The 18,209-nt window shown below is 50.5% G+C and overlaps 2 protein-coding genes across 2 annotated transcripts in view; both read left to right on the plus strand.

The window, feature by feature from the left end:
- LOC137306325 (echinoderm microtubule-associated protein-like 3) overlaps window positions 1–8,988 on the plus strand; it is a 23,832-nt gene extending 14,844 nt beyond the window's left edge. Inside the window, exons 8-14 of the mRNA XM_067975473.1 lie at window positions 273–340; window positions 1,244–1,332; window positions 1,872–1,969; window positions 2,745–2,832; window positions 3,588–3,686; window positions 4,450–4,580; window positions 7,550–8,988. Of these exons, the coding sequence (XP_067831574.1) occupies window positions 273–340; window positions 1,244–1,332; window positions 1,872–1,969; window positions 2,745–2,832; window positions 3,588–3,686; window positions 4,450–4,580; window positions 7,550–7,753 (777 nt within the window). The 3' untranslated portion in view covers window positions 7,754–8,988. The remainder of the gene's footprint in view (window positions 1–272; window positions 341–1,243; window positions 1,333–1,871; window positions 1,970–2,744; window positions 2,833–3,587; window positions 3,687–4,449; window positions 4,581–7,549) is intronic.
- Window positions 8,989–15,557: 6,569 nt separating this feature from the next.
- mta2 (metastasis associated 1 family, member 2) overlaps window positions 15,558–18,209 on the plus strand; it is a 72,001-nt gene continuing 69,349 nt past the window's right edge. The window contains exon 1 of the mRNA XM_067975475.1: window positions 15,558–15,790. Coding sequence (XP_067831576.1) covers window positions 15,763–15,790 — 28 coding nt within the window. The 5' untranslated portion in view covers window positions 15,558–15,762. The remainder of the gene's footprint in view (window positions 15,791–18,209) is intronic.

Raw genomic sequence — 18,209 nt, forward strand, 5'->3', positions numbered from 1 at the left:
CCCCGGTGTCCTGGTGCCAATATTTATTCCTCAACCAACACCTAAAACAGATTATCTGGTCATTATCACATTGCTGTTTGTGGGATCTTCCTATGCGCAAGTTAACTGCTGCGTTTGCTGCATTACAACAGTGACTACACTTCAAAAAGTACTTCATTGGCTGTAAAGCGCTTTGGGACATCCTGAGGTGGTGAAAGGAGCTGGGTAGGGTTGGGTAGAGAGCCTTCTGCTGCATGGCCCCTGTGTGTTTAATGGTTCTACTTGTGCCACAGGAGACTGGACTGTGTGCTGATTTTCACTGCAGTGGAGCAGTGGTGGCTGTCGGGCTGCAGACAGGCAGGTAACTCCCGCATTTTAACATCCGCTCGTATTTAATCTGTGTCTTTGTATTTTCACCGTGCCAGCAGATCTCAGATTTTTCCCCCCTGCACCCCCCCCCCCCCTTTCCCGAGTGGAGACACTCTGATAGTGCATCATTTTCACCCGTTTGATCGCCCCTACGCTGACTGTAGCCAGGTAGCGGTGGCGTTTGGAGGGCGCGTGATGTCCCCTGGGTGGAAGGGAGTTAAATCTGAGTGAAATTTGCCCTGAGTGCAGTTCTCGTGCAGTCACCCCATAGCCAGGTCTGAGTGCCATTGGCAGAGGATGGGTCAGCTCTGGGATAAGGGAAATTCTCCATCACTGGCAGAGGATGGGTCAGTTATCCTGCTCTGGGATGGGGATAATTCTCCATCACTGGCAGAGGACGGGTCAGTTATCCCTCTCTGGGATAAGGGTGATTCTCCGACACTGGCAGAGGACGGGTCAGTTATCCCTCTCTGGGATAAAGGTGATTCTCCGACACTGGCAGAGGACGGGTCAGTTATCCCTCTCTGGGATAAAGGTGATTCTCCGACACTGGCAGAGGACGGGTCAGTTATCCTGCTCTGGGATGGGGGTAATTCTCCGTCACTGGCAGAGGATGGGTCAGCTATCCTGCTCTGGGATGGGGGTAATTCTCCATCACTGGCAGAGGACGGGTCAGTTATCCTGCTCTGGGATAAGGGTGATTCTCCGACACTGGCAGAGGATGGGTCAGTTATCCCTCTCTGGGATAAGGGTGATTCTCCGACACTGGCAGAGGATGGGTCAGTTATCCCTCTCTGGGATAAGGGTGATTCTCATTTGCTAAATAAGAAATGTACTATTTACCTGGGTCACTTTCTCTCCATGTTGTGTTTTTTTATTTTCTCTCTCTCTCCAGGTGGATGGTCCTGGACTGTGAGACGAAGGACCAGGTCTTCAGTAATGTTGATGGAAATGAGCAGCTCTCGGTGGTGCGTTATGCCCCAGGTAACAGACTGCAATCCTCGCTATGGACTGTCCCTGACATCACCCATCATTGACCGGCATTTCTGCACGTCACGGTCTTGTTGTGAGAGCCGGGGCTTTAGGTCGACGAGCTCATGGGGAGGGGCAGGGGTGGATTTAGCATGAGCATCCTGTGCTGGCCAATCTCAGAACATGTCCACAGATTGGACCGTTCCCCAGGTGCTGGTGTCGTGCAGGTCTAGGGAGGGTGAATGGTTTAGACCCACGTGAGACAGGTTAGTTTTCCCTTACTGATGATGCGCTGTTATTTCCCCCACATCCCCTGTCCGATTCTCACACCTTCCTCTCCTTGGTTACTCACTATCCTAAAGGTGTGATCTGTAACGGTGAGCGCCAGCAGCCCATTCGTTTCGAGGGGAGAAGGTGAAGGGGGGAGGTTGTATTAAGGACCGAGCCCCTACAAACCCAACAGCAGGACGCAGTGATCAGGAACCCAGCTGATTTCCTGCCCTCCCTCCCCCTAATTATTGCGTTTGTATTAATCTTTTTTATTCCGGCAGATGGCAATTTCCTGGCAATTGGATCACATGATAACTATATTTACATCTACACCGTCACCGAGAGCGGCCGGAAGTACAGCCGATTTGGCAGGTGCATGGTAAGGGCTGTGGCAGCCAACACGGGTTTATAGTTCAGGGGTATTTTTGGGTGTTTTTTTCTAATTCTTGTATTTTTAGCTCCTTTTCTTCCTCTGCTGGGCCTGACGCTGAGGTTCATTGAGAAGGTGGGTGCAATCAAAGCTCCCACAGCCATTGCTAATGTCTCACTGTAGCCAGTCCGGGACCAACGCCTCACCCCATCTTTTCTCCCTCTCCTCCCACCCCTTTCTTTGATTCATCTCCTTTCAGCTCTGCTTGGATTGGGATCTGAGCGGGGGCTTGAAACTACTTCCTTCACTGCTCCGTCTCCAACACGTGCATTGTTTCCCCCTCTCTGCCCTCCTGAAGGCATCAACGTGGGATACCGTTCTACTGGCACCTTACCCAAGAGGCCACCTTTCATGTGTAAGGCTAGGTGGCAAGTGTCGGCAATGATGCAGGTGGGAGAGTGACACACCAGCCCGTCGGGGATTGGCTGTGAACTCTGCTCTGGCTGACTACAGGATTCTACAGGGAACTGACCATTCACAGGGCAGAGGTCAGCTGGACTGACATTTGACCTACTGGTCAGTGCGGATGAGGTGATGAAAAGATGGGGTTTCAAAGTCTTGACGTGGTCTGGCTCCTGAATGGACATCCTTGACACCTGGCCATGGACTCTTTATTGTCTAAATGCGAGATGATGGTGGTCCTAATGCATTGGATGAATGTGCGATGGGTGGTGCTCATGATGATAACGACTCGTCTGTAATTGTGTCCTCTCTGTCCATTCAGGGTCACTCGAGCTTCATCACCCACCTGGACTGGTCTCAGGACAGTCACTTCATCATGTCCAACTCTGGAGACTATGAGATCCTCTACTGTAAGTACAGAGCTTTGCCCATCACTGGGGCTGCTGCTATTGGCAGGCCTTGAGGAATGGGAATGTTTCCAAGCCAATGTTAAAAGGAGGTCGGTGCTGCCTTATTGCCTCAGTGGGTAAATGCACCAGTGTTGATTGCACCAGAACGGTCTCATGTTGGATCCCTGGTCTGTGCCGAGTTGGCTGATCGGTCAGGGCAGCAGTAAAGGTGATATGCCTGGCCTCCGTTCCCCCAGCTAGGGAGCGGAGGAAGATTGGTCTGGATTCCTGTTCCTGGATCAATGTTTGAGGACTCCAGCTGGAACGTGTGTGGATTTGGGGTGCAGAGGCAATCGGAGCCTCCACAGTCAGGTAGCCTGCTGACTCTGACTAGCTCTGTGTGAACATGGGCAGTGTGCTGGAGAACTGCCAATGCCCTTTGTGCCGCAAGAAGTCAATGGCTTCAGGATGGGGGAAAGTTGACAAGAAAGAGAAAAAATGGTATCTCTTGTGGGGGCCCAATGGCTCAGCAGGTCAATGCACTGCCGGTGTGGTAGGTAATGAAGGCCCCTCGATTATTCTCCAGTCTGTCTTGAATTCGTTGATCCCAGTTGGTGGGAGGGTTTCAATTGGCCTCAGTGCCTCTGGGCTGGGGGGAGAGGGGAAACATCAGGGAGGGTTCCCAGACCTGACTGGGAACAAAGTGGGAAACATTGTCTATTTGAGGAACAAGGCTCTGCAGGCAGTAACTCCGAGTGTCGTGTGCTGTTTTACAGGGGACATCGGGGGAGGATGTAAACTGATCAGGAATCGTTTTGAGTGCAAGAATCTGGAATGGGTCTCGTATACCTGCGTCCTGGGATTCCACGTTTTCGGTAAGGCTCGTACGGGGGGGAAGAGGAGGGCACGGTATGAAGGGGGTTCCCACAGCCGGTGGATAGGCGGGGCGGGGTGAGGAGGAGGTTGGGGGCTCCTCTGCTAATCCCAGTGCAGCACTCTGTGGCTGGAATGTATCTCGGCGCTGGGCAAGTCTGACAGCAACTTACCAGCCCTGCCTTCAGGACTGCCTTCATCATGGCTAGTACTGTGTCAGCCATGTCTGTGGGTAGCTGACCTCAAGGTCGTGGGTTCAACCCCACTTCAGAGACTTGAGCACAAAATCTAGGCCGACGCTCCCGATGCCAGTACTGAGGGAGTGCTGCACTGTTGGAGGTGCCGTCTTTCAGAAGAGACGTTAAAACGAGGTCCCGTCTGCCCCTCTCAGGTGGATGTAAAATATTCCATGGCCACTATTTCGAAGAAGAGCTGGGGAGTTCTCCCCGGTGTCCTGGGCCAATATTTACCCCATAACCAACATCACTAAAACAGATTATCTGGTCATTTATCTCATTACTGTTTGTGGGATCTTGCTGTGCGCCAATTAGCTGCTGCGTTTCCTACATTACAACAGTGACTACATTTTTTTTAAAAAGTACTTCACTGGGCGTAAAGCGCTTTGGGACATCCTGAGGTGGTGAAAGACGCTGTAGAAATTATCTCATTCTTTTCTTTTAATTACAACTGCCCTGTCGATACTGTGAACCCTGTGCGTTTTGAGTTGTTTGAGAAGCATTTCCTTTGCTTTGTGTCTGGCTGCAGGAGTCTGGCCAGATGGTTCTGACGGGACGGACATCAATGCGCTGTGCCGCTCACACAACGAGCGGGTGGTGGCCGTGGCCGACGACTTCTGCAAGGTTCATCTCTTTCAGTATCCGTGCGCAAAACCCAAGGTCAGTCTGAGCTGCGGGAAGCGTGCGCTGGGAATGTCGTCAGTGCATCGAGACGGAGGGGTTGGGGAGGAGAGGCGTGTCTTATAGGAACAGGAGGAGACTGTTCAGCCCTTCGAGGCTGTTCCGCCATTCTATCCGATCCTGGCCGATCTGTATCTTAACTCCATTTACCCACCTTGGTTCCGTAACCCTTAATGCCACTCGCCTAACACAAATCTGTTGTGAAAGCTCCAACTGACCCCCAGTCAATGGCCTTTTGTGGGGGAGGGGGGAGGGGAAAGAGTTTGTGTGACAAAGTGCTGTGTGATTCTATCCCTCCTCCTTGCTTTATCATGAACTGAGGACATCTGTCTTAATGCTTTCATCCTTCCCCTTCCTGCCCTGTGATAGCAGGTTACAAATCAGTAAACCAGCTGATAGTTATTGGCCGGGGACAGGAGGGCCAGTGCGCAGAAGAGTTTGGTGAATGAAAGCATAGCACCGCCAAGTATTACGACACACCCTCTGCACACTGAGTTCATGGTCATCGCTGTGTTGTTGTGGGGAGATGCCAACCAGTGCCAAGCTCCCAGCGAGTGGATTGACAGTGTTATTAGTGCAGGGCCGACAGCTGCCCCTCCTGCCCCCGCGGGAGCAGCACCTGCCTCAGATGGAATCGAGGAAGGGTCAGAAGGGAAACGTTTGGGCACCACAGAAAATATTTTTCATGTTTTGCTTTGTGTGGCGGAGAGGCTAAGGATGGAAACAAACTTTATTCCACCTCACTCTGTGGTGAGATTCTTGCACTGTCACCTCCCTCCCCCCCGTCCCCCACCATGTTTTCAGAAAAAGCAGCTTTGTAAGAGGAAGATGTGAGCTCCCCTATAAATACTCTGCCATGTGTGGTATTGAGCAGACAGTCCTGGCCCTTGCTGAGTTCGCTGATCTCAGCTGGGGCAGAGATAATGGTCACTACAATTGTGTCCTTGGTTAAGGTAAGGAACAGTGGTTTTCTGTTCCTAATCCTGATCCAATGATTCCTGCTGGAGATGGTGGGCAGGCTTGACCTTCCCCAGTCGAATAGGCTGCTTGCACCGACGCTTATCGAATGGTCACTAAGCGGGGGGATGAAGTACCAGACGGTGACCAGTGCCTTTGGAACTGTACCTGGTCCTGACTGAAGCCTTCAGGAGAAGAGGGGGAATATAAAGGCTCCACTGAAGCATTGCAAACTGCTTTTTTTTGTGACTAGACTGCAAGCTCACTATAACGATTGCAGTGATAGAATGTAGTCTGCTACAACAAAGCCCGAGTCCTGCCTCTGAGGTTATTGGGAACCTGATGGTGAAAGAAATTGATGCATTTGCTCATCACCATAGTTATCATTTCATTATCTCACAGTTTCACTGATTTGAACTTGGGCACCTATGGAATTATAATAGTCGTTGGCTTTGTGTTGTGTGCGTGAAGCCCCTGCTCACGGGTTTCACTTTGTTCAATGTCCTACTTACTAGTAATTTATTGTACGCTTAGCACTGGTGACAACCTCATTCTGCACATGCGACTGTGGTACTGGGGCTGGGACTTGTCCAGTGTTTGGCTACAACATCACAACTACAACAGCAACTTGCATTTATATCGCGCCTTTAACGTAGTAAAACGTCGCAAGGTGCTTCACAGGAACGATTATCAAACAAAATTTGATACTGAGCCACATAAGGAAATATTAGGACAGGTGACCAAAAGCTTGGTCAAAGAGGTAGGTTTTAAGGAGCGTCTTAAAGGAGGAGAGAGGGGCGGAGAGGTTTATGGAGGGAATTCCAGAGCTTAGGGCCCAGGCAGCTGAAGGCACGGCCGCCAATGGTGGAGCGATGGAAATCAGGGATGCGCAAGTGGCCAGAATTGGAGGAATGCAGAGATCTCTGAGGGCTGTAGGAGGTTACAGAGATGGGCGGGGGGGGGGGGGGGGTGAGGCCATGGAGGGATTTGAACAGGAGGATGAGAATTTTAAATTGGAGGTGTTGGGGGACTGGGAGCCAGTGTAGGTCAGCAAAGACGGGGGTGATGGACGAGTGGGACGGCGTAAGGGCCTTATCTTGGTGGGCAAGGAGAAAGAGAGGAAGCAGCAGAGGCAATTGAATGGATGGTCTCAAATGTACTTAGTGACAAAGTCCCACAACCTGTCTACTCCCAGGCTGGCGTTGACACAGTGTAAGGCACAAAACAAAGGAGTGGGAGATGGCCTAGTGTTTCCAGAGATAGCTATAGTTGGGTTTATACAGGATAGTCGTATATCCCTATTGCCCTTATGTGGAAGTATTCTAGGATATTGTCATACATCCTTTACCTCTAATACAAGTTCGAGGACTAGGAAACATTGAAACGTCTGCTTAGTAGCCTTTAATAAATCAGGTCAATGAGATAACAATCCCTTACATATGAGATTATAGATACCATTACTCACATACAGAAGACTCCTTCAGAAGATCGCAAGTGTGTCGTCTTGACTGCTAGTCTCAGCAAAGCTAGATCAAAGGTCCCCTGGAGCTTCAGTGTGTTGTATCTTTTATATGTCTCTCCAGTTAATCGCCATTATACGTCCGGTTAATTGCCATTCAACGAGTCTGTGCAATAACATCTGTTTCTTGTTCATTGTATCAGGTATGGCCTTCCTTTCTTATATCTTCCCCATACATTCAAAACACCCCTATTCATACCAGATTAATCACTAATCTGCTTGACTGATTTACTATATTTCTTATCGCTTCTCATGGATGGATATTGAGGTAATGTCTCCTACACTCCAGGCCTGGTCTTGTATAGCCATTACAACCACTGCAAAATCAATCTTTAATATGTGGATATATATTTTATATTAACAAAAGCTTACTGTAGCTATTCCGCCTGGTACACCTATACTTGCGGCTATAACCTGAAAAATTCCCAGCTACGTGGAGACTCTGACGCTCTTTATTTTCCTTTGCCCTTAGGCCCCCAGCCACATGTATGGCGGGCACGGTAGTCATGTGACTAACGTCCGTTTCACGCACAATGACACCCACCTGATTTCGACGGGTGGCAAGGATACGACAGTGATGCAGTGGCGAGTGATGAACAGTAGCCTTGAACGCAGCATTTCCATCTCATCGACCTCCGTCTCCTCGCTGGACAACCCGTCAGGCAGCAACGCTTGAAGGGTTAACAGGCAGACTCTTTATTTTGCCCCCCCCAAAGGTCAAAGGTGATGAGGGTGAGGTTCATTGGTTGTGCAGATACGAGTAGAGTGTTTCTTGATGAGGACCATTCTGACATATCCAGGGGAAACGTGAGTTTCTAAATACTCTGCACACGTTTCTCAGCTTCCCCCTTCTTTACATCCTTGTCTCGCCCCTTACTGATCAGCGAGGGGGGTGGGTAATTTTGATGCTGGATTTAATCTTAAAAGAAATGTTTTTAAAATTGACTTTTTATTGAAAAGGCAAGCTGAAGTTTAGTGGTTTTAAGAATGTTCAATTGTAGGAGTGCTAGGGATACCTAGTGGGTTTTCCTGTCTCCATTCATGCAAGCAGGAGGAGTTGAAGATTTAGTGTGCATCAGTGGGATGTAACCAAGCTTCTAATGAGGCTTAGACCAAGGCAATGGGACTACAAAATGATGTGAAGCAGTATTTGATTGTGTGCAAGACATGCTCACAGTAAAGGGTATTGCAGTGGCTGCCTTTTGCAGAGATGGAGAGGGAAGCTGGTATGTTTGCACCGTTATTGTAAAAACAAAGTTAGGCAGCAAGGTGGCGTGTTGAATTATGAGTGTAGTGCCGCAGCGATGGGACACAATGGTTCGTTTCCTTCCCAACTTGTTCAGTGGCACCTCCATGGGCAAGGGCAGAACAGGTGTCAGCTGCTTCCAGACAGGTGGGGGGAGAAACTTGTGCAAGCAGCTCGCGTGCTGCCAAGTCATCGACTTTCATTACTGTGTGTTTATAAAGGCAACAAAAAAAAAAATCTTTTGCAAATTCTGTGTATGTGGTATTGAGTAGTTTTAATTTTAAAGGCTGTGAAGTAACTAGGGCCAAGTGGGCAGGTAAGCAAGAAACCCCTAACTGGCCGTTGCGGCTGGGCAAGACCAGCCTGACCCACGCCGGTCATCAGCATCTCTGAGGGAAATTAGGGGAGCCGTACTCGCATTCCAGCAGTCGGTGGCACTGCCGCTCGATCTGTTAACTTTCCTGGATGTCATTTAAAAGTGGTAATTTTCAAAGTCTTTTATAAACTAGAATTGAGCTGATATGGGAATTAAAATATCAGAGCCAAGTATTGTCACAGGGACCAAAGCACCGAGAAACCTTACTCACAGACCAGATGATTGTAAACAGTTCAGAACTGTGCAGAAAATGTATTTTTCTCTTTGAAATAAAGCCTGAATTTAACAATTTTTGTGTTGTTTAAATGCTGCCTGCACGAGGGGGCTGGTCACTGGACGAGTGGAGCTGGGGCTAAAGAGGGAGCGAATAGTTTTTTTGTTATTCGGGTTGACTTATCCTTGAGTTATAAAGCTGATTATTTTGAAAAATAATGCAACTGCTTGTCGGTACCTGAATGTCTGCGTCTCACCAATTCACGGCTTGGTGTGTCGGTGTAGAAACATGACTGGAAACAGCTGGTCCATTCTGTCCTTGGGCTAGTGTCTCTCAGTGACCTCCTCTGCCAAGTGTTTTCAGTAACTGTGTGAGCAGTGGTCCAGTGATGGAACGTGATGCTACCCCACCCTGATTTTTAGTACTTTTCTCCCCCCTTTTTGGGGGGGGGGGGGGGGGGGAGAATCAATTTTCTTCACTATGTTGGAGAAATTAGTCCACAACGTCACTAAATTCTCAAGGATAAGGTCTTGTAGAATAAGCCTTCAAATGTATGAATTTAATATCCAGAATCAACTGATTATATGTTCAAGCCCTGACCTGTTCACTGATCTCAACTGGACCAACAGTTGGTCTCAATGCCTCTGGGTTGGGGGAGGAGGGTAAAAAAATCAGCCATGGTTCAGCTGAGTTGTGATGCCTTCCATAGCGGGACAGCCTGCTAACACTGCAGTGAAGAACGGACACTCGGGTGAGGCAAGCAGCCCCAGTGAATCCGCACTCCAGCAAGAGAGAGGGGGGAAGAAATTGGGGAGCTGGTAGGAGACAAAAGCAATACCTGGGTGAAAAGATGCACGTTGCCGTTTTACACAACAATGCTTGTTTCTTTATATATTATATATATGTAGGTACAGTAACATAGTGTTTATATCATTGGACCAGTAATCCAGAGGCCTGGACAGTAACATAGTGTTTATATCAATGGACCAGTAATCCAGAGGCCTGGACAGTAACTGTGTTTATATCATTGGACCAGTAATCCAGAGGCCTGGACAGTAACAGTGTTTATATCATTGGACCAGTAATCCAGAGGCCTGGACAGTAACTGTGTTTATATCATTGGACCAGTAATCCAGAGGCCTGGACAGTAACTGTGTTTATATCATTGGACCAGTAATCCAGAGGCCTGGACAGTAACTGTGTTTATATCAATGGACCAGTAATCCAGAGGCCTGGACAGTAACTGTGTTTATATCAATGGACCAGTAATCCAGAGGCCTGGACAGTAACAGTGTTTATATCAATGGACCAGTAATCCAGAGGCCTGGACAGTAACTGTGTTTATATCAATGGACCAGTAATCCAGAGGCCTGGACTAAACCAGAGAACGTGAGTTCAAATCGCACCGCGGGCAGTTTGAGAATTGAATTCAATTAAAAACTGAATTAAAAAGCTGGTACCATTATAAGTGACCATGAAGCTGTCGGATTGTCATAAAAACCCAACTGGTTCACGAATGTCCTCTAGGGAAGGAAACCTGCCTGGTCTGGGCCTATAGGTGACTCCAGTCCCACACCAACTCTGAAGTGACCTTGCAAGCCACTCAGTTGTGTCAAACTGTTCAAAAAGGCAGCCCAGAGGCACTACGGGATGGCCAATAAATGCCGGCCTTGCCAGCGACGCCCACATCCCCAGAATGAATAAATTCTCAGAGAGGACCATCTGATCCAAAACCAGAGAGGTGACATCCGTCCTATTCGACCCTGAGCTGAGCTTCTGACCCCATATCCTCTCCATCACCGAGACCGTCTACTTACACCTCTAACATCGCCCATCTCCGCCCCCTGCCTTGGCTCATGTGCTGCTGAAAGCCTCATCCATCCCTTTGTTACCTGTAGACTTGACTATTCCAACGCTCTCCTGGCCGGCCTCCCACTTGTACCCTCCGTAAACTTCAGCTCATCCAAAACTCAGCCGCTCGTATCCTAACTCGCACCAAGTCCCGTTCACCCATCACCCCCTGTGCTCGCTGACCTACATCGGCTCCCGGTCCGGCAACACCTAGATTTTAAAATTCTCATCCTCGTTTGCAAATCTCTCCATGGTCCTCACCCTTCCCTATCTCTCTAACTTCCTCGCTACAACCCTCGGCAATTCTGGCCTCTTGCACAGCCCCAGTTTTCTTCATTCCACCATTGGCGGCCGTGCCTTCAGCTGCCTGGACCCTAAGCTCTGGAATTCCCTCCCTAAACCTCTCCACCTCTCTCCTCTTTTAAGACACAGCTTAAAACCTCCCTCTTTGACCAAGCTTTTGGTCACCTGTCCTAATATGTGGCTCGGTGTCAAATTTTGTTTGATAATCGCTGTGAAGCGCCTTGGGACGTTTTACTACGTTAACGGTGCTGTTATAAATGCAGGTTGTTGCTAATGTTCTTTACGGACACATTTAAAGGGTTGTTAAGTTTGGCAACACAGAACATTAAATGAGTTGCTTCCTTAACTACAAAATGTTGTTTAAAAATTCTTCATTCCATACCTTTCTGTGAGATCTTTAATTTGATGTGTGAGTGGTGGTGAGGAAAGGAGAGGGGGTGAAACACAATGTGAGAGGATCCTGACTATTGTGTTCATACCCTATTATAAACACAATGACAGTCGGGAGCTGCTTTCTAATGAGCCCTTTCAGGCCTCACTGGGGGGAAAAAAATCTTGCCATGAATGGGATGTAGGCGTTTCATCCAAACAAGACATTAATCGTGGTATTCGGATGGTATTATTGAAAGAACTGAATTCGGTGAGATTTCCCACTTCAAACAACAAGGTGACCTACAGTCCTTTATAGTTTTCTATCTTTCTTGGAGTGAAAGTGATGTGCTCTTTTTAAGGGATCAAGTGTAGGCAGGCTATTCGTCCACATAAGACCTCACAGCCAAACCTGACCCGACACCTCCATACGTGCAATTCCAGGAAGAGTCCATGGGTAGTGATCGAGAGCAGGAACCCTGGTTATCTTTCTCCTTCACCTAAACCCAGGGGGAGAGGCCAGTTGCAATGTCCTGATCTCCAGCTAACTCAGCACAGGATCAAATCTGGCACATTGCTGATCCGTGCGGCACTCTCTCTCTCTCTCTGCCCAAAGCCACTGAGCCATTAGACAATCAGCCTTTTAAAAAAGTTTCTACAAATTTATTTTTCTCCCACCCGCACGTTTTTTGCCAGTCGTACCGTCGAGTTCAATCATATGCACCAGAGCCTCCCGGGGGACTCACTATTTGGTTTTCTTAGGGGAACGGCCCCTTCTTTTTGCTTCAGCGACGCTGAAGACTAACAAACTTGTTCTAATCAACAAGCACGAAACCGTGTCCAAATTTGTGCTTTGCTTAGTCACTGTGACAGATGCTACACACCTGAGCTCAGTGCTGCGACAGTCTCAAAGAGCAAAGCGGTGAGAAGTTCACACCAGAGCACACAACACTTCAGTATAAATCCACTTATTTTTGAAATCCCTCAAATAAAACCAGTGCCCGATAGGAATGTCACCTTATACCAAATCTAAACTGAACATTGATAGATTCAGAATCAAAGACTGCAGCCTCTATTTTAAAAGAAGCCTCTAGTGGTGATGTAAATTGGGGCAAGCTCTGTATTTTTTAAATCTGTGACAGCTGTTCCCAAATGGCATGGCCATAGCGTGGCAGGATCTATCTCCTGCATGACAATGTGGTGCAAAGTAGCAGAAGGTGTCAGCTTTGGCTCAGTGGTAGCAATCTCCCCTCTGAGTCAGAAGGTTGTGGGTTCGAGTCCCATTCCAGAGACATGAACACATAATCCAGGCCGACACTCCCATTGCCAGCACCGAGGGAGTGCTGCACTGTGCCGTCTTTCGGATGAGACGTTAAACCGAGGCCCCGTCTACCCTCTCAGGTGGATGTAAAAGATCCCACGGCCACTATTGGAAGAAGAGCAGGGGGAGTTCTCCCCGGTGTCCTGGGGCCAATATTTATCCCTCAACCAACATCACTAAAAAAACAGATGATCCGGTCATTATCACATTGCTGTTTGTGGGATCTTGCTGTGTGTAAATTGGCTGCCGCGTTTCCTACATTACAACAGTGACCGCACTTCAAAAAGTACCTCATTGTATGAGAAGTTCTTCTCTGTGTGCGTGTATGTGTGGGTTTGCTTTGCTAAACACTGGCTTCTTTCCGGCATCTCAACCAAATGCCCAACCTTTAGGCGTGAGCGTTGGTAGGCCATTTGACCTTTGCTAAGCCACATCCTGACCTCACTTGTCATCTGTACAACAGCATTTCTCAGCAGGGGCCACCGAGTTAGGAACATCGGAACAGGAGGCCATTCAGCCCCTCGAACCTGTTCCGCCATTCAATTCGATCATTTACCCGCCTTGGTTCCATATCCCTTTAATCCCCTCACCCAACAAAAATCCATCCATCCATCTCAGTTTTGAAGTTTCCAATTGACCCCCAGCCTCAACAGCTTTTTGGGGGGAGAGAGTTCCAGATTCCCACTCCCCTTTGTGTGAGGAAGTGCTTCCTGACATCACCCCTGAACGGCCTGGCTCTAATTTTAAGGTTCTGCCCCCTTGTTCTGGACTCCCCCCACCAGAGGAAATAGTTTCTCTCTATCAACCCGATCAAATCCTATAATCATCGTAAACACCTCGCATAGGTCACCCCTTAATCTTCTACACTTGAGGGAATACAAGCCCGGTCTCTGCAACCTGTCCTGGTAATTTAACCCTTTAAGCCCCGGTATCAATAGCCGGGTTCCTGGATGATATTATTGCCCCCTGCTCCCGGCTCGTGAGGCTGTTGATAAGCTGGTTGCGCCCCTAAATGCCACCCAGCCCCGGACGATCAGCTAACTCGGGGGGTGGTATTATTTAAGAAACAGGACGAGCAAGGTGAAGATGCAGCTGCTGCAAAGCTTTCAGGTGCGAGGGGAGCTTTTATCTGCCGGCAGGGCAGGGGTTAAACTCTCAGCCCATTGCCTCTTGCTGCCCCCCTTTTTGCGCCCCCCCCCCCCCCCGGGTCCACGTGGTCCTGAGCCCCCCTGAGGGGTGGATGGCAGGGGTTTGGGGAGGGGGGAGAGGAGGGTGAGAGGTGAAAGGTGAAGGGTTGGAGCCCTCGGTTGCCAAGGTGACGGGTGTAACCCCTTCGGCGCCGGCTTCCCGGAACTCGCCGAAGTCGGATGACGTCACTCGGGGGAAAGCGAGGAAGAGGAAGATTCGGAAAAAGAGAAGAGGAAGGAGGGAGGAGGAGGAGGAGGAGGAGGAAAAGAGGGAGAGAGAGAGAGAGGGAGGAGAAGAAAAGGCACACACCGGGGGCGCGAGCGAAAACTGAAGAGAAAAAGTAACGGGGCCGGCACCGTGAGGGGGAGAAAGTCGCCGTTTAAATAATATCCAGCGGCCGGGGAGGCCGAGACATTATAATTATCAGATTAATATACTCACTCAGATAGACGAGGCCGAGGGAGCCCGGAGCCCGACCCGAGGGGGAGCGGGGGGGGGGGAGAAGAGAAACTCGACTTCAACCGACTACGGAGTTTAAATCCGGGGGAGGGGGGAACTTCCCTCCCCCTCCGTGAGCATCTGAGGGGGTTCGGCCCGACAGACAGGAGGAGCCGGCCCGGACTTGACGGGTTGTGAGGAAACGCCGGTCGGCGAGTGAAGAGCGGCGGCGGGCGGGCGGGCGGCGAGTCCGTGAGGGAGGAGGAGGAGAGGAGGAGGAGGGGCGGCAGCGGGCGGGCGGGCGGCAGTGGGCGGGCGGGGGGATTGGCGCTCGAGCCGCTCCCGGGCCGGCGTCCCACGGGCAACCGGCGCGCGCTCCCGGGTCAACGTTCCACGAGCGACCCCCCCCCCCCGCCTCTCTCTCGCGCGCGCGCGCTCCCGGGTCAACGTTCCACGAGCGACCCCCCCCCCGCCTCTCTCTCTCGCGCGCGCTCCCGGGTCAACGTTCCACGGGCGACCCGCGCGCGCTCCCGGGTCAACGTTCCACGGGCGACTCTTTCTCTCCCTCCTTCCTCTCTTCTCTCTTCCCTCCTTCCTCACACACAGCACTCCACTCCCCCCCCCTCCACTTTCTTATCCAACCCCCTCCTCCACTTTCTTATCCAACCCCCGCGCACGACAACCAACTCACGACCACCACCACCTAACCACCCCCCCCCCCCCCCTCCACTCCACGGGGAGATTTAATCCGCCCGCGACAACCCACCTCCCTGCTTTACTTTCCGTCCTTCCCTCTTACCTCCAGCGCGGGCAGGCGGGCGCGCTCGCGCTCACTCTTTCCACGCGCGCTCACTCTTCCCCCCCCCACCCCGCGCCTTTCCCAGTCTCGCGCGGGTCAACGTTCCACGGCCGACCGGCCCTCCCGGGTCAACGTTCCACGGGCATCCCGCGCGCGAGCGCTCTCCCGGGTCAACGTTCCACGGCCGACCGGCCCTCCCGGGTCAACGTTCCACGGCCGACCGGCCCTCCCGGGTCAACGTTCCACGGGCATCCCGCGCGCGACCGGCCCTCCCGGGTCAACGTTCCACGGGCGGGCGGGCGGCTCGCGCTCGGGGCGGAGTGGGGGGGGGGGCGGGTGTGGGGGTTACATTGTATCAAGCAGCAGCCCGGACCCGCCGCTGAGGGGGGGGGCTGAAGCGGAGTTAGGGATCCGGATTATCAGTCCGGAGGGAGGGGGGTTACTGGGAGCAAGAAGCAGCCGGGAATCCGTTTAAAGAAAAGTATCAAGGAAGCGAAAGAGTCAACGTGACCGTGGGAGTGAAGTGTTGAGCTGGGACCGGACCAGCGGAACCGGTTTCCGGAGTGGGAGCCCGGCGGAGATGGCAGCCAATATGTACAGGGTCGGAGGTGAGTGAGCGTCCGTTTGGGGAGAGTATGGGGGGGGGGGGAAGTGAAAGGAGCAAAAGAAAAAGCAGAGATGGAGGAGAAAAAGTGGAACAGGCTAAGGAGGGGGGGTTTAAGATTTGGGGCAACAAGCAAATAGAGGGCTGGTATTGGGGGTGATGAGCGAAAAGGTGGTTTGAGATTGGGGAGTTTGGAGTGAAAAGAGGGTCTTAGATTGGGATAGAGTGAAAAGAGGGTCTTTGATTGGGGGTATGGAGCAAATGGGGGTCTTGAGATAAGGGATAATGTGTAAATGGAGATCTGAGATAGGGGATAATGTGTAAATGGGGATCTGATATTGAGGGTATTGAGTGAAAAGGGAGCCTGAAATTGGGGTAATGAATAACAAAGGAGTCAGAGATGGAGGTTACGAGTGAAAGGGGCTGCGATTGGATGACCAGCAAAAGTGGGGTTCTAATATTGGGTAACTTGCCAAATAGGGGGGTCTTGAGATCGGGTTAATGATCAAAAAAGGGATTGGAGGTGGAGGCAGCATGTGAGAAGGATGTTGGGAGATTCATAAAAAGGGGGGAGTTCCTACCTTGGAACGGCAACCAAAAAGGGGGGTCTGAAACTGGTGGGGGTGGGAAGGGCAGAATCCAGTAAATGTAAAGTATGATCCAAGATCTGAGGCTAAAACTGACTGAAGCATGTGAGCATGAAATGATGAGACCATGTGGGCAAAAGTAGAACAGCAGAAGGGTGAAACTGCGAGGGTGAAAAGGGGTGATCGTTTAGGGATGAAAGCAGAGGTGCAAGGGGAGGGGTAGGGGAAGCACTGGAGAACAAAAATGATATACAGTTGTGTGGGGGGAGGAAAAGGAGAGAGTACAGAAAGAAAGTTACAAGTTTTAAAAAGCAGAGAATCAGCAAGTCTGAGAAGTTGAAACAGAGCAAGAGTTAGAAAGCTGACGAGAATCATGGAACAGCTAACTGGAGTCACAGGAACTCCTTGAACTCTTGAGAGGAATTCCAGGAGTTTTGTGTGTGTTTGTGGAACATTATATCGGCAGAGTAAGTTGGGCTTTTGAAAGAATTCAAGCCAAGTATAATAAAACAAGGTACTCTGGAAACAGATTTCTGAAGCCTCAAAAGTATGCCACCTTTAAAAACTGTCCTGCAGTGTATCCCGGTCTTGAATGCTGAGGAGCAGAAAGTCCAAGGAGGAAATGGAACAGTCATTAACCCTGGATTTTGTTGGAAGAGGCCTTGATTAAGGTCAAGTAGACCCACCAGCTCCCCGTGCTGGTCCACTCAACTGTTGCTGCTCCTAATCGAGGTCCTTTGGTGGGCTGGAGGAGCGCCTTTCATGACCTCAGGACGTCCCAAAGCACTTTACAGCCAATGGAGTACTTTTTTTGAAGTGTGGTCGTCGTTGTAATGTAGGAAACGTGGCAGCCAATTTGCGCACAGCAAGATCCCACAAACAGCAGTGAGATAAATGAACAGATAATCCTGCTTTTTTTTAAAAAAGTGATGTTGGTTGAGGGCTAAATATTGGCCCAAGACACCGGGGAGAACGCCCCCTGCTCTTCTTCCAATAGAGGCCGTGGGATCTTTTACGTCCACCCGAGAGGGCAGACGGGGCCTCTGTTTAACGTCTCATCCGAAAGACGGCACCCCCGACAGTGCGGCGCTCCCTCAGTACCGGCACTGGGAGTGTCAGCCTGGATTGTGGGCTCAAGTCTCTAGAGTGGGAATTTCTCTCCACAGGTTTAAGCAAACTTGTGACTGTGATCGTGAGGGTCTGTAATGGTATCTTAGGCCAAGTCCTTCACGTTATAAAGCTGTAGTTGATGGGAAAATAGCACCTGTTGAATCCACAGCATTGACGTAAGGTAAAAGTGCCTTAAAGGCACTGTGATAAGAGAGGAGTACATCTCATTGGCCCTCCACTGTCGGATTCCAGAGGCTGGGCTAGACTATGGGGATCTTGGCCCATCTTGGGCCACAACATTGCGAGCAGTGTGCCGAGAATTCCGTATTCCATATTCTTTACCCATTTGGTGATTCAGTAACATGTTGTTGCTATTAACTAGTTTAAAAAAGGTTTCCTTTGGGGAACTGACACTACTTTTCAGGCATCCCTGATTGAAGTGTGTCAGTATTTGCAGGGGGTCCCCGGGAGTGTGTCAGTATTTACAGGGGGTCCCCGGGAGTGTGTCAGTATTTGCAGGGGGTCCCCGGGAGTGTGTCAGTATTTGCAGGGGGTCCCCGGGAGTGTGTCAGTATTTGCAGGGGGTCCCCGGGAGTGTGTCAGTATTTACAGGGGGTCCCCGGGAGTGTGTCAGTATTTGCAGGGGGTCCCCGGGAGTGTGTCAGTATTTACAGGGGGTCCCCGGGAGTGTGTCAGTATTTACAGGGGGTCCCCGGGAGTGTGTCA

This window comes from Heptranchias perlo, chromosome 43 (genome assembly GCF_035084215.1).
Source record: "Heptranchias perlo isolate sHepPer1 chromosome 43, sHepPer1.hap1, whole genome shotgun sequence".
Classification (NCBI taxonomy): Eukaryota; Metazoa; Chordata; class Chondrichthyes; order Hexanchiformes; family Hexanchidae; genus Heptranchias; species Heptranchias perlo.